A 14,104-nucleotide genomic window follows, 5' to 3' on the forward strand; every position below is an offset into this window, starting at 1 on the left:
AAGAAATCACCGGGATAACAGGCAGGCATGGCCTTGGTGTACAAAATGAAGCAGGACAAAAGCTAATAGAGTTTTGCCAAGAGAACATGCTGATCATAGCAAACACTCTTTTCCAACAGCACAAGAGGCGACTCTACACATGGACATCACCAGATGGTCAATATCGAAATCAGATTGATTATGTCCTTTGCAGCCAAAGATGGAGAAGCTCCATACAGTCCGTAAAAACAAGACCTGGAGCTGACTGTGGCTCAGATCATGAGCTGCTTCTTGCAAAATTTCGGCTTAAATTGAAGAACGTCGGGAAAACCACTAAACCGTTCAGGTATGACCTAAATCATATCCCTGATGAATATACAGTGGAGGTGAGGAATAGATTTCAGGGATTAGACCTGATAGACAGAGTGCCTGAGGAACTATGGACGTGCTATGGTCCATGGGGTCACGAAGAGTCGGACACGACTGAACGACTGAACAACAACAACAACAACAATTCAAAGGCAGCCCCATGTATAGCGCATTACAGTAGTCCAGCCTGGATGTTACTAGTGTGTGTGGATAACTGAGGCAAGGTCCGTCCTCTCCAGATAGGGCCACAGCTGGTGTACCAGCCTAAGCTGGTAAAAAGCACTTCTGGACGCCACAGCCATCTGGGCTTCCCCAGTTAGCTCAGAGTCCAGGAGGACTCCCAGACTGTGCACTTGGTCTTTCAGGGGAAGAAGCAGTCTGGAGAAGTCTAAGGACAGCTAGGGTAAAGGAACTTGTGTTTTGCAACTTTTATTTTCTCTTAATGCCTTTTGTATCACTCAGCTCCATTGTGTAAATACCTTTAGTTGTGATTTGCTTGCTTTAACATACCAGTAAACTGTTGTGGTTAAACCCTGTGCCTAGAGCTTCCATCACCCCATGCCCACAGCCTAAACCCCACATTACTGGGAAGGGGAAGGTAAAACAAGGAAGGTAGGACTCGTAAGGAGGAAAGAGATCCTTAAGGAGTTACTCAGGGGTTCCAGGTCCTGACAGGGGTATGCAGTCAGTGGGGAAGTAGTAAATTCTGAAGTGCAGACGTTCATCACGACAGTCCCCATAGCCATGCCCCCAAGAGTCGAAAAATTCAAGCTGCTGTTTTGATTCATCTCAACACACCAGTTCTAGCCGTTTTCATCTTCACCAGAAGGAGCAGGTCTTTTGTAAAACTATCAGGTCTGAACTGCCCATTCGAGACCAAGCCAACCCAAAAGGCTTTGCATTACAACAGGGAACAAGACAGTACTGCTGAGAAAATACCATCCCCTCCAGCTACGATGAGAATTGCAGCTCAGCTCAGAGGAAACAGGGAATTCTGAGGAGGGGGTGGCAGAGGACGTCCCTACGAGCCCTGGCTCCAATACAGCACTGATGGCAAGTGGGAAGGAGAAATCTGTTTGGCTAGTCATTCCCTTCCACTGGCAGCATGACACCATTGGACACGGCCCACTGAATTTGTGAGTAGGTACAGTGGAGGCTGGTGGTTCCGATCTCAGTGGGGCAGTGAAGCTGCTCCAGGTTTTAGTCAGAACTCTAAAGGAGCTATCCAAGGTGCTTGGATAGCTCCTTGAGAGTTCTGACTAGTTCTGACTAAAACCTGGGGCGGATTCACTACCCCACTGACATTGGAGACACCAGCCTCCACTGGAACAGGCCACTAAGGCAAGAGACTCCTGTGAAAGCAAAGAACACGAGAGCATCAACTGAGAGACAAATGCACAGTCTTGCGCTATGGCTGCCCCGACAAACGGCAAGCACATGCAAGTCGACCCGCTTCCCTCACCCCTCCTCAGAGGAGCGGGCGAAAAGGTTAAAGAGCCCATTAGGGGAAGCAGCTCACAGATTAAAAAACTGGCAAGGAAGTCAATAAGCTGGGCAACTGAGACAGGGCTGTGGGCCTCCCCCAGGGAAGTGTCTCTCTATCCCGGTGATCTGGTGAGTAGGTCAGATGAGCCGGGACGGCCTCCAGGCTAGCGATTAGGGAATGCCAGAGTTAATTATCGTGGTTGCATGGACAGCTTTGTTCACCTGTCACTGCGAGGCAGGCCTGGCCAGACGCAGCAGCAGAAAATCAAGGCATGCAAAACACACCGCCACTGTCATAGTTCGAGGCCGAATCCTGCTCCTACGTGCTTCTGCTGGGGTCCACCAGCACACCCCCCCCCAGTTCTAGGGGAAAATGTACAATTTCAAGGCTCCTTCTTACTGTAAACTCTAAGCAAAATTGGGAGTTTCACCTTCATTCAGCTTTCTTTTACAGCAGTCTTCCACAACCTGGTGCCCTCCAGATGCGCTGGACTTCAATTCCCATTGGCTGTGATTTCTGGGGATGATGGGAGTTGCAGTCCAACACTTCTGGAGGCCACCAGGTTGGGAAAAGCTGCCTTAATGTAAGTTGAAGGAATAAAAGAAAATATGCTCCCTTGTCTCCAAATCTTCAGAGAATGTATCTGAAGGTCGCGCTATACCAGGGGTGAGAACTCCATTCAGCCAAGGGCCAAATTCAATTTCAGAGAAGCTCTCAGGGGCTGAATTCTAGTGGTGGGCATGGCCAAAGGTGAAAGGGGTGGGGCCAAACCCCCCAATATACCAGCCTATTGTAGCTTAAAGCTCTCACCTCCAGGAGCTGAGCCTTAGGAGAGGCATTTCAACGTTTTAGAGTGGGGGAAAAGGTGTACTAAAGTGGGGGAAACCACCAAATGATTGGTGGTTGGGAGAAAGGGGTGTGGCCAAGGGAGGGGCATGGCCATATGGGGAACTGATTGGGATTCCTGCAGGGTTGGCTCAAACAAAACTGGAGAACATCCAAAATGACCAATGGAATAATGAGACAAAGTCTGCAGATTTTGAAAAATATGTAGTTTGATCCCAAGAAGGAGCCGTACATATTTCGGCCCTGCATAATGTACAACTCCCACAGGGCATCACCTTTGTGGGCACCATGTATAGATGGTTGAAATCGAATTTCTGATCGACCTAAAAATATATATCCCCTGAAACAATTGTAGTACAAGTGGTGTGATTTATGCCGTCTGATGCCCCTGTAACAAACTCTATGTGTGCAAAACGTCCAGAGCCCTTAAATTATGGATAGATGAACATCTGTGCAATATTAGAAACAAGAAATGGGGCACTCCTTTGATAGGTAATTTTTTAGGGCTGAAAAAAAAGATAATAGGTTTTGGGCTCTGCCAAAACTTTCTACAACTGAGGATAAGATCCTTAAAACAAACAAAAGAAGAACTTGAACGGATTCTAAGTAGGGATGGCACAGGCACCCGATTCAGTCCGGGAATTTGGCGGAACCCCCCCTGCCTGCATCCCCGAGCCCTGCTCCCTGAGCCCCTGCCCCTGCTCGTCCTCTGCCCGTGCTCGGTGAATTGCCTACACTCACCATGCCAGCATCATCGAGCTTTGCGGTCACCATTTTTTGAGAAATAAAATGGCGATAGCAAAAATGTGCATATTTGTAAAAATGTTCATTTCGCGCATACACAAATCTGCGCATTCGCAAAAATACGCACTTTTGCACATGTGAATATGCACATTCACAAAATGCGCATTTTCACATATACAAAAAAGTGTATTTTTGCACTTGCCATTCTATTTCTCAAAAAAATTGCGACCCTGGAGCTTGACGAGGCCACTGGGGTGAGTGCAGGCTGCTCACTGAACGTGGGATGGGCTCGAGTACAATCCGGAGACTGGTGAACAGAGGCAGGGGCTGGGCGGACGTCCGGAGAACCCAGATGGGGATGAGTTTGCACATCCCTAATTCTAAGGTAGGGATGTCCATCACTGGGAAATCCAGCCCTTTTTCGCTCGCTGGACTTCTGCAACATGCCTCTCTTCGCTTGCTTTTGCAAGCCTAGCCATGCAGTTTCCCCGGGTTCAGGGGACTTTTAACACATTTTTTTGTCTTGGTTGCAATTTGCATGAATAGAGATTTGCACAAATAGAGATCTGTACAAATCACCCCTGCAAATTGCGCAAATTTGTTAATTTGCACAAATTTCAGCTGTAAATGGTGCAAATCGTGGCTGTAATTTGCACAAATTGCAAAAATGTGCACAATTCACAGCTGAAACTTGTGCAGAATTTTTTTAGGCAAAACAAATCTGCGGAAATTCTGCCAGCTGGCCGAACTTGTTGTGCACTGAGTCGGGCCAGCTGGCAGAAGATGGAACAGATGGGGGGGGGGAGCTGGTGAAAGCTCATCAAACTCCACCGCCCCACACTGGATTCCTCTGACATCCCTATTCTAAGGTTGAAAACACTGGCCCCTGTGGGTCTTCATGAAGAGCTGGAGTTTCAGCCTATTTTGTAAAGTTCAGTACTTTTGAGATCCTCCCTAAGAATATGCTGCACGTCTACAAGTGGGAGACCTTGAGCCTAATCAGAAACTACATGGATACAGCTAACATACTTCGGTCTATATATAAAGTACTGCATATCTGAGATGTCACTAGTTGGAGGATTCATCTTGGAGGTACTGGGCAATACGCCTTCTGCCTGACAATTCCCTTCCACAAGCAGTGGCTCCTGCTGATACCGTTGCGCAAGCGGAACCCATTGCTTACACAATGGGGATTTAGCGCTTCCTAGAGGAAGCCCCAAATGAGTGGAAATGCTCACTTCAGGATCAGGACAGGTAGGCAGAGCTCCCATATGCGAGCTCTGCGGACCTGCCCTGTTCCAGGAATGAGTGTTTCTGCTCATTTTAGGTCACCCCCAGAAGCGCTATATCCCCTTTCTGTAAATGGTGGGTGCCGCTCGTGCAAGGGAATCGGCATGGCGCAAAAGAATCGGTGGGCGCGTAAGCTCCCCGTTGGATACTGCCCTATCGTTTCCAGAGATCTCTGCAGGTGCTTCCAGAAATACTGAGTAAGTTGTCACAGGCATTTCTGCAGTCTGCCACTTACTATTATTACCATTTTTTTTTAAATGAATGTTTTATTTTCTAAGATGTATATTTATGTGTTCTTGTCCTTTTCTTCCTTCTTTGCTCTAGGCCCTGAGGAAGGCCTATATATATTCTTCGTGGCCGAAATGCATAGGGCTACTCCTTGGAATAAATCTTCATTTTTTCCCCAGCATCCTGAGAGTTTGTCTCGTTATTCCATGGGATTTATGGAGGAGCAGATTTAGCACTCGTGTTGGTGAGCAGGCACTGGGGAGAGTGAAGTCCCTGCTGTAAAGGACTCTGTTTCTTCAGAGAGACCTGGATCTTCGAGTGCTACATCTGGGGGTCCCAGTTTTTTTGAGAGGGGGGTCTTGGCTGAAGGGACTTCTAGCTCACAGCTTTGCTGTGGTAGGGCTGTGGTGAGAGGGCAGCTTTGATATGAGAGGGTTTCAGGGTACGGTGGTTCTTTGCATTCTGTACAATTACTGTATTAATTGGTTCTGTCTAGTTTTTCCCTCTTGGTTCTAGGGTGATTTGTCTGTTTTAATCATATTTCCAAACAGGTTACTATACTGGCTGCTGCTGCTGGATATAAGTGTGTATTTTTGGTTAAAATATGGGTTGTATTTCATTATCCCCTTGTTTGTTCAATATATTTATGAATTCTGTACTTATTCACTGGCCCAATGTTTAAATTTTGAATGGAAAGTTTGTTTATAAGTTTAGCAAAGTATTTTTATTGTTAGAATTCTTTTTTCATATCATTTTTATATTTTATTTGGTACTCTTTTATTCTGTAGGATGATGCTGATAGCTGCTTTGGGCTTCCTTTTGTATGGACAAGCGGGATATAAATAAAGAGTGGATGCTGATGATTTCGCTGCACATGTAGGCCACATTTCAGAGAGCTTTACAGTAGGTTAGATGGCGGGTTTGGGGTTTCTATTCCTAAAACCCTGCTGTGAGTCTGTGCTGTGCCATTTTAGACTGGAGGGGGAAGGGATGCCATGTTTTAATGTTCCCCCATGTGAAAAACCACAACTTCCAGCCAGTAAAAACAAAAAAAGAACAAGCACATCAGACAGAAAAAGCCCAGCCTGATCCCTGTAGAACGTGTGGGCTGGTTTGTTTAAGTCTATGGAGGTTTTAAAAAAATGTGCTTTCCCTTTCTGGAGTCTGATAACACAGCCCCATTCAACCACCTCTGAACTCTGTTGCCAGCATAAACTTGTCCTAAGCCAATGTCCAATGCCACATCCCATGGCAACAAATTCCAGAAGAGAATAATGTGTTATGTGTAAAGTACTTTCTGTATTAAGTCCTTCTGTCAATCAGTTTAGCTGGGACAGGATTTAGGACAGACAAAAGGAAGTATGGAATTCATTGCCATGAGATATAGTGGTCATGGCCATTGACTTAAATAGCTGTAAAAGAGGATTAAGACTAGTGCATTACTATATGGCAAAGAACACTATCACACAATTAATAATGTCATTTCCAAAAATTATTGTCAAAGTTCCTATCTGCAAGTTCTGTCCCAGATAATCTCTTAAAGCTCAAAGACTTTCTGAATATTTGTTATCTGCATCTGATCTATAATCCTAGGATGTTTGAGTTCAAATATTTAATAGATCGAGTTTGGTATATGACTATCTAATAGCTCAGGGGTGGGGAACCCCTTTCAGCCCAAGGGCTGGATTCAGTTTCAGAGGAGCTCTTGTGGTCTGAATTCCAGGGGTGGGAGGAGCAAAAGGCGAAGGGGCAGGGCCCAAGGCAAAAGGGGTGGAGTTAAAATAAAAAATATACCAGCCATATTGTAGCTTGAAGCCACAATAAATGGCGTTGTGTGTCCTACAAGATATAAATGTGCAAGAGGGATATAGCATTACCATGATGGCATCGTAATGATTTGACAGAAGGCATAGATCTGGCCAGTGTCTGACAGTATTTAATAAAGTGTAATAAACTGTAATTAGTATTTTTGGCAGCTGAGAGCTGATGAGATTTATGCCCTGGGAACGTCTGTACTGCTGTGGTATATCAATCCCTTAAATAAATAAGTGAATAAAAATCAAAATCAAATGAAATTAAAAAAAACCCTAAGCAATCATTCAATAAATATTTTATGCCTGCTGACAATCAAGACATGCCAACAAATCGAAGCCTGCAGCCCTGTACATTAGGGAGTAAGTTCTATTGAACTCAATTTGACTCACTTCCAAGTAGGGATGTATGAGAATTTCATTTTGGTTTGCAAAACACTCAGAAATGCCCTGTTTGCAACCCCAAACGGGAATGGGAGCGCATGTTCTCCGAAAATGTTCACAAATTCCCAAATGTGTGTTCGCATTCGCAAAGTGTGCACTTGAAAAATGCAAAACGTTTCTCGTTCGAACGAATGGAAAAACAGATCGCGAACAAGAACTGGAGTGAGCCGAACTGAGCTTTGGAGTAAAGTTCGGAGGATTTCAGCAAGCACTAGCATCTCCTGGTTCTCCAGTCCTGACTTCCTTGTATCCTACAGCACATGAACAGGAAAATTAGGAATTTCAGGACATTTCAAAATATCTGCAAATATTTATCTTCACCTCTTACCACCCTCCCCCATTAAGGTACATAGGAAGTTGTGTCGTGGTAAATTTTGGAGTACAGGAGCTTATCATGACAGACCCTAGAGCCCCCTCCCCACCCCAAGGAGAGTCCATCACAACCTCTGCAAGGATATATCTATATATCTAATCGCTGCTTTTCTATTATTTATATTCAAAGGAGCTAACATGCTTGTTAAAAACTCCATCATAAGCACCAACATCCCAAACAAACAAGCCGCTAATAAAATCTCACATTAAGTTTATGGGCCATGACTATAATCCTGTGCATAGTAACCTGGGAGTAAGCTTCATTGAACTCAGTGGCGCTTACTTCTGACTGTAGGGGTCAACTCAGTAAAACACATTGGGCTTTAACCAAATATCTTCAGACAGCTGAAATGCAACGTTTTTTCTGCAAACAATCGTGCAAAGAGTTTCCATTTAAACTGCTAGTTTGAAGTAGGAACCTCATCAAAGAAAAGGTAAGAAGCATCCAGCCTTTGCTTATTTTCCTCATTCTCTGACTTCCTCTATGCTCATCTGTCACAGACAACAGGAAAACCTGAAAGCCTCATTATCACTATATTTGCTTGCCAGAGCAAGGAAAGTCCATCAATTACCCTGGTGCTCTGCCAGATAGGGATGTCGGAGAAATCTACAAGAGATTTAAGTGAGTTGGATTTCTATGAATCCGACCTCCTGATTCCTCAGTGGACCAGCTTTCCGAGTCACATGGATTCCACAGACTTGACTGGTTGTTCACTTTGGGGGGGAGGGATTTGCACGAATTCACACTTGTGCTAATGCTCATTAACATTAATGCGCAATTGCACTAATGCACATTAGAGCTAATGCATCCTTGCACAAGTGGAATGAAATTCTCATGCAACCCTTAAAAATAAATCTGATTATGTAAATGTAAATGTACGGACGATGGAATGAAAGATGCCTGGCAATCTACAAAAGACAGATGGAATGGATTTAACAAAATCTGTACATCCCTACCGCCAGATGATGTAACTGTTTCTGCTCTGAGAAAAGTCCTGGATCTGTGCTCCCCTCCACTATGCCGCTGTCTGTAGACAGAGGGAGAGCCACCCCTTTAAGCCTTGTGAGCACAGAAACTGTCACCATTCTCAACAATCTGGTGCATGAATCGGGGATTTTGGCTGTGGGACAGGGAAAAGGCACAGTCCAGATGCTCACTGGCTATGCAGGACCTCCACTCACTGTAGATTTTTTCAGGTGCTTTTGTTAAAGAGGGAGATGGGAGATAGCAATTGTGAGATTGAAATATGGGGATAAAGTTCAGGAGGGTGAAATGTACAAGCACCCCCTGACTCCCCCATGACCAAATCGTGTTGCCCATAGCCTTCTAACGAGCTTGCTTGCTTGCTTGCTTGCTTATTTATTTATTTATTTCCCGCCTTTTTTCCTCTTGCAAGGAACCCAAGGGGGCTTTCATTATCCTCCTCCTCTCCATTTTATCCTCACAACAACAACCCCGTGAGGTAGGCTGGGCTGAGAGTCTGTGACGGGCCCAAAGTCACCTTCCAAGAGCTTCCATGGCCAAGCAGGGACTAGGACCCGAATCCCCCAGCTCCCAGGCCAACACTCTCACCACTACACCACGCTGCTCTCTTAGGTAGATTAGGTAGAAGGGCAGTCACAATAAGTAACAGGACTGCTCCCCTGTTTGGTTCCCCTGTCATCCTGAGGGCAGAGGGGCAGGCAGTGTTGGCTCCAGGATTTGAGGGTCCTTCGGCAAGACATCCTCAAAGGGTCCCCTCCCTAGCGAGTCTTCCTTCTCACTGACGTTGTCCGCAGCTGCTCTGGCTCCTCCCCCTCTTCCTCCTCCTTGCTGCCACTGGCTTGCTTGGCAGGCAGAGAGCCAGAGAGCGAGTGGGCCGCGGCATCTCCTGCTCCTTTTTCTCGCCACCTCCATTGCCTGGGCCAGAGCGAGAGGCAGGTGAACGAGCAGGCTGCAAGGGCTAAGAGGAGAAGCAATTCCGGGGGTGTCTCGCTAGTGGGCCCCAGCTGGGGTGTGGGCCCTCAGCAGCTGCCTGACCAGGCCGACCCCGGGGGCAGGCAAACAGCCAGCTAGCAAAAGAGAGAGCCTGCTCAGGACGTCATATGTGGCAGATCGGGACAGACAGGCTGCGTGAAAGAGTAAAGCAAGGCAGAGCTGGAGACCAGGCTGCCTGCCTCAGCCAGGCTCGTAGCCCCAAAGAGACAGGCTGGAGAGATGGTGTGTGGGGGGGTTGAATAGAGTTGGGGTGGGGATCACGCTCCTCCCCTCCCCGTAGCCTTCGAAAAAAGTAGCCGAGTGGACCTGTGGCAAAAGGGAGCAAGGCACGGGGGCGTTAATTCAAGGACAGCATCGGCGCCACTGGGCACAGTAAATGGGCCCTTCCGGAGCACCTGGCAGTGGAGGCTGGTCGCTCCGTTGTCAGTGGGGTAGTGAATCCGCTCCGGGTTTCAGTCCAAATCAGTCAGAATTCCAAAGGGGCTCTCCAAGGTGCTTCGCAGAGAATCCGCTCTGGGTTTTAGTCCGAACCAGTCAGAACTCCAAAGGAGCTAGCTAGCTCCTTCAGAGTTCTGACTGGTTCGGACTGAAACCCAGAGCAGATTCACCACCCCACTGACATTGGAGTCATCACCCTCCACTGGCATCTGGGCCAAGGACCAGGCTCCAACTGGCCTGCCCTGTGGTTCTGGCTGAGCAAGGACAGCTTCTCCACCACTACCAAGTCTATCTGCACTGAGGAAAGGAGAGTGAGCAGCCCCCCCCCCCCTCTGGCAAATTCACAAGCTGTATGTTATGGAGCCATCAAGAGGTTTTTTTTACAGCTCTGGGATGAGACTCTTTCTCAGAGACAAATATTCCCTTTAGCCAGGAACATCAAATCTGTAATAGCTCTGGCAATGGTCACAGTAGAAGCACATCAGCTGGGGGCCTGGGTGCGGGAGGGGCAAGCAGGCAGGAAACCCAGATGGGAGAGAAAGGGGTAGAAGGGGAAAGGACGGGAAGTGAGAAAAGGAGAAGCAAGATTCCTCCCCCCCCCCGCCCCAAAATATAGAACCTGCCTTCTCTACCCTGAGGGTATTAGCAGCAGGGAAGGGGATTTCAATCTAAGAAATTGCATGGGGGAAAGGTATAACCCCCTTCCCCAACATCAAACCAATTTGTGTGCCACTTTCCATAGAAGAAAAGAGGTCCATGTGAGGTTCTTGTGAACCACCCAGAGAGCTTCAGCTATTGGGAGGTATAGAAATATAATAAACAAACAAACAAACAAACAAACATACAGAACAGTTCTAACCTAGCTTTCCCCTTGATATGCTATCTTTCTATGTGCAGGGATTTATTGTATTTTGTTGGTATAGAAGAGCAATCAATCCTGTGAGTCTACACCTGCAGTCTGAAGTGGTGTAGTCCCGACACAGGTTGACAGCCTCAGGGACGATTAGGCCTTGGCTCTCTTTGTCCCAAGCTGCTGTGCCTTCATCTAATGCAACACCTTGATGCTATGAAGGCTCGTCAGGAACCCAACAGGACAACTTGCTATTCACACCCTGAGATGTAGAGGAATAAAAGATCACAAAGACTAGGGATGCTGGAGAAATTCGAGATGGACTAAAATGAGCTTGGATTTCTAAGAATCCGACCTGAGGAATCTGCTGTGGAGCAACCCCCACAGGCCACATGGAGTCTGTGGAATTTTGGATGATTTTTTTACTTTCCCGAAATGTACGCATATAAATACGTAGGAAAATATGTAAGTTTCTGCTGAGGAAAAGTTGAATGGAATGGGGAACAATACACTAAATGTTACATACTAAGGTAAATTATGTAAATACTTATGTAAATACTTATGTAATTATTTGCATATTTTTCCCCATGATGACAAAAAATATTTGCATCCGTCTGTGGGCAGACGATGGAACAAAAGGCACCTGACAATCCACAAAACACAGACGGAGCAGATTTTACACGGTCCGTACATCCCTAACAAAGACTCAACCTGCTCCTCTCCATGTCCAAAAGGAACCAGAAGACCATCTCATCCATTTTCAAGCCCCCCAGATGAACCTACACACTCAAGACCTTCATGTGCAAAAATAACTTGCCTCTGGTCACAGTAAGGTGACTTCTTGCACATGTAACAGTTCAGGTGGGTCGTGAAAGTGAGCCAGGCCACAGAGATACGCAAAATGCACAAAAATCCAGCCCAGCCAGGGACACTCGCAAGCTAACCTGCTTCACAGTCAGGGACATGGTTTATTTTAAGCTTTCCCAGCAACTGCACAAGTAAACTGGTGCCCCACACCCCCCAGCCAGCACAATCCATGAGCATCCTCCTCACCAGAATGTTTTCTACAGAAAGAAACAAAGAAAAGATCAGGAAAGAAGGAAGTGAACATAAGAATGGGTAGAGAAAGAAAGAGAAACATGAAGAAATGTGGACTCATAGAATCACAGAATAGTAGGGTTGGAAGGGGCCTACAAGGCCATCGAGTCCAACCCCCTGCTCAGTGAAGGAATCCAAGTCAGAGCATCCCCGACAGATGGCAGCCCAGCCTCGTCTCGAATGCCTCCAGTGTGGGAGAGCCCACCGCCTCCCTAGGGAATGGGTTCCATTGTCGTATTGCTCTAAGAGTCTTCCAAGGAATAGAGCTGTAAGGGAAGGCTCCAATATGCTATTAGTATAATATGATGACATTTAAAAGGAAGCAGTATTCATGTGATGCATCGGACGACGTGACCTCTAGCCCACAAAAGCTTAGGCCAGGGATGGGGAACCTCTTTGAAATGCAGTTTCAGAGGAATTTTAGTCGTGGGTGGAGCCAAAAGCAAAGGGGTGGGGCCAAAGGCAAAAGGGGTGGGGCCAAAATATCCACATATTGTAGCCTAAAGCTCTTCCTGCTAGTAACTAAGTCTTAGGAGAGGCATTATCAACCTTTTAGAATGGGGAAACCACACAAAATTCAAGAAACTACCAAATGATGGGCTGTCAGGGGGAAAGGGGGTGGGGCCAGGGTAGGAAGGCATGGCCACCTGGGGAACCCCAGAGGGCTGGATTCGGTCCTCAGGTGTGAGGTTGCCCATCCCTGGCTAGGCTATAAGAAATACATTCATCTTTAAGGTGTCACAAGACTCCTTTTTGCTACAACAGACTTAACACAGCTATCACTGTGGAAAGTTTTCATAGTTACTTTCTGTTTCTTGATATCTTCTTTTATCCTCGTCCTTTTTCTTTTTTAGGAAATGGCCTAGCTGTTTCTCATGAAACCTCAAATGCCAACAAGTGCACAAAAACGTTTAGCGCTGCACATTTTCCCCTGTCACACAAAATGTATCCAGTTATGGGTTAGAATAAACTCCGATCAGTGATGGAAGAGGGAACTGGGGATTCCCTTGAAAAGAGAGGCACAACCGAAAGAAAAAGGGGAGTCTAAACCCTCCCCTCCCCTCCCCCAAAACCTTACCATCCATGTCCAGTCTCTGGATGATGACTTCTAACTCCACCTCGTTGGGCATGTAACCAAGGGACCTCATTGCTGTGCCGAGCTCCTGTTTGGAGATGAAACCGTTGCCATCTCGGTCAAAGACTTTGAATGCCTCGCGGATCTCTGCAAAGAGAGAGAGAGAAGAGGGAGTTATGTAGCCAAGAGCCATGCCCTGGTAGGGGGCCACCACGAAGTTCTTCCCTGTCGTTCTTCCTTCTTGCTGTTGCCACCTGTTCACCTGTCCTCTCTGAGCAAGGAAAAGGAGCAGTAACTTCTAGTATCCATCTTGTTCTCTCCCTCTGGGAGGTGTTGTGGATTGCGGTCCGAGGGAGAGGCAAATGATGGGGCAGTAGCAACTGTGGTGAGGAGGTGGGTCAGTGCACTCAGGGAGGGAAGCCTCTGAGAGCATCTTGCCCAAGGCTCCTCCAAAACCTGGAAGCAGAACTGTGATAAGAGCATGAGATTTTTTTTCTAAGTCAGAGCTTTGAACATTCTGCAGCATTGCACAGATACTATATATATGTACTTGCCTGGACCCTAAGATCATCTTCAGGGGTTCCTTCTCCAAGATCCCCTGCCAAAGGAAGTGAGGTGGGTGGCTACCAGGAAAACAACCTTTTCTGCTGTGGCAGCCCGGCTGTGGAATGAGCTCCCTAGACAGGTTCACCTGGCACTTACATTGTACTCCTTTCCGCACCAGGTGAAGACCTTTTTCTTTCCCCAGCATTTTAGCACTCTAGTCTTTCAGCTCTGCTGTTTTAAATCTGTATTTTAAATCTCTGCATTGCTGCTTTATTCTGGTTGTACTTTTATATTGTGGTTTCAAGCTTTCATATTTTATATTGTTTTATGCTGTAATTTGAGGTTTTAATGGTTGTGAACCGCCCAGAGAGCTTCGGCTGTTGGGTGGTATAGAAATGAAATACATAAATACAAACAAACAAACAAACAGATAAATAGTACTATTCCATACCTGACCCACAGTTCTACTTTGTTTTGTACTGGCACAAAACAAGGGAGAGAACGTTCCACCCCTCTGAGAGCCATTACACCCCTCAATTACTGTCCCCAG

General features: G+C 46.5%; 1 protein-coding gene across 1 annotated transcript in view; it reads right to left on the minus strand.

Annotated features, from left to right (window-relative positions):
* CABP7 (calcium binding protein 7) overlaps window positions 1-14,104 on the minus strand; it is a 49,842-nt gene that overhangs the window by 20,265 nt on the left and 15,473 nt on the right. Inside the window, exon 5 of the mRNA XM_084819269.1 lies at window positions 13,012-13,155. Coding sequence (XP_084675395.1) covers window positions 13,012-13,155 — 144 coding nt within the window. The remainder of the gene's footprint in view (window positions 1-13,011; window positions 13,156-14,104) is intronic.

This window comes from Heloderma suspectum, chromosome 13 (genome assembly GCF_057233095.1).
Source record: "Heloderma suspectum isolate Gila_16-S chromosome 13, 16-S_ref, whole genome shotgun sequence".
Classification (NCBI taxonomy): Eukaryota; Metazoa; Chordata; class Lepidosauria; order Squamata; family Helodermatidae; genus Heloderma; species Heloderma suspectum.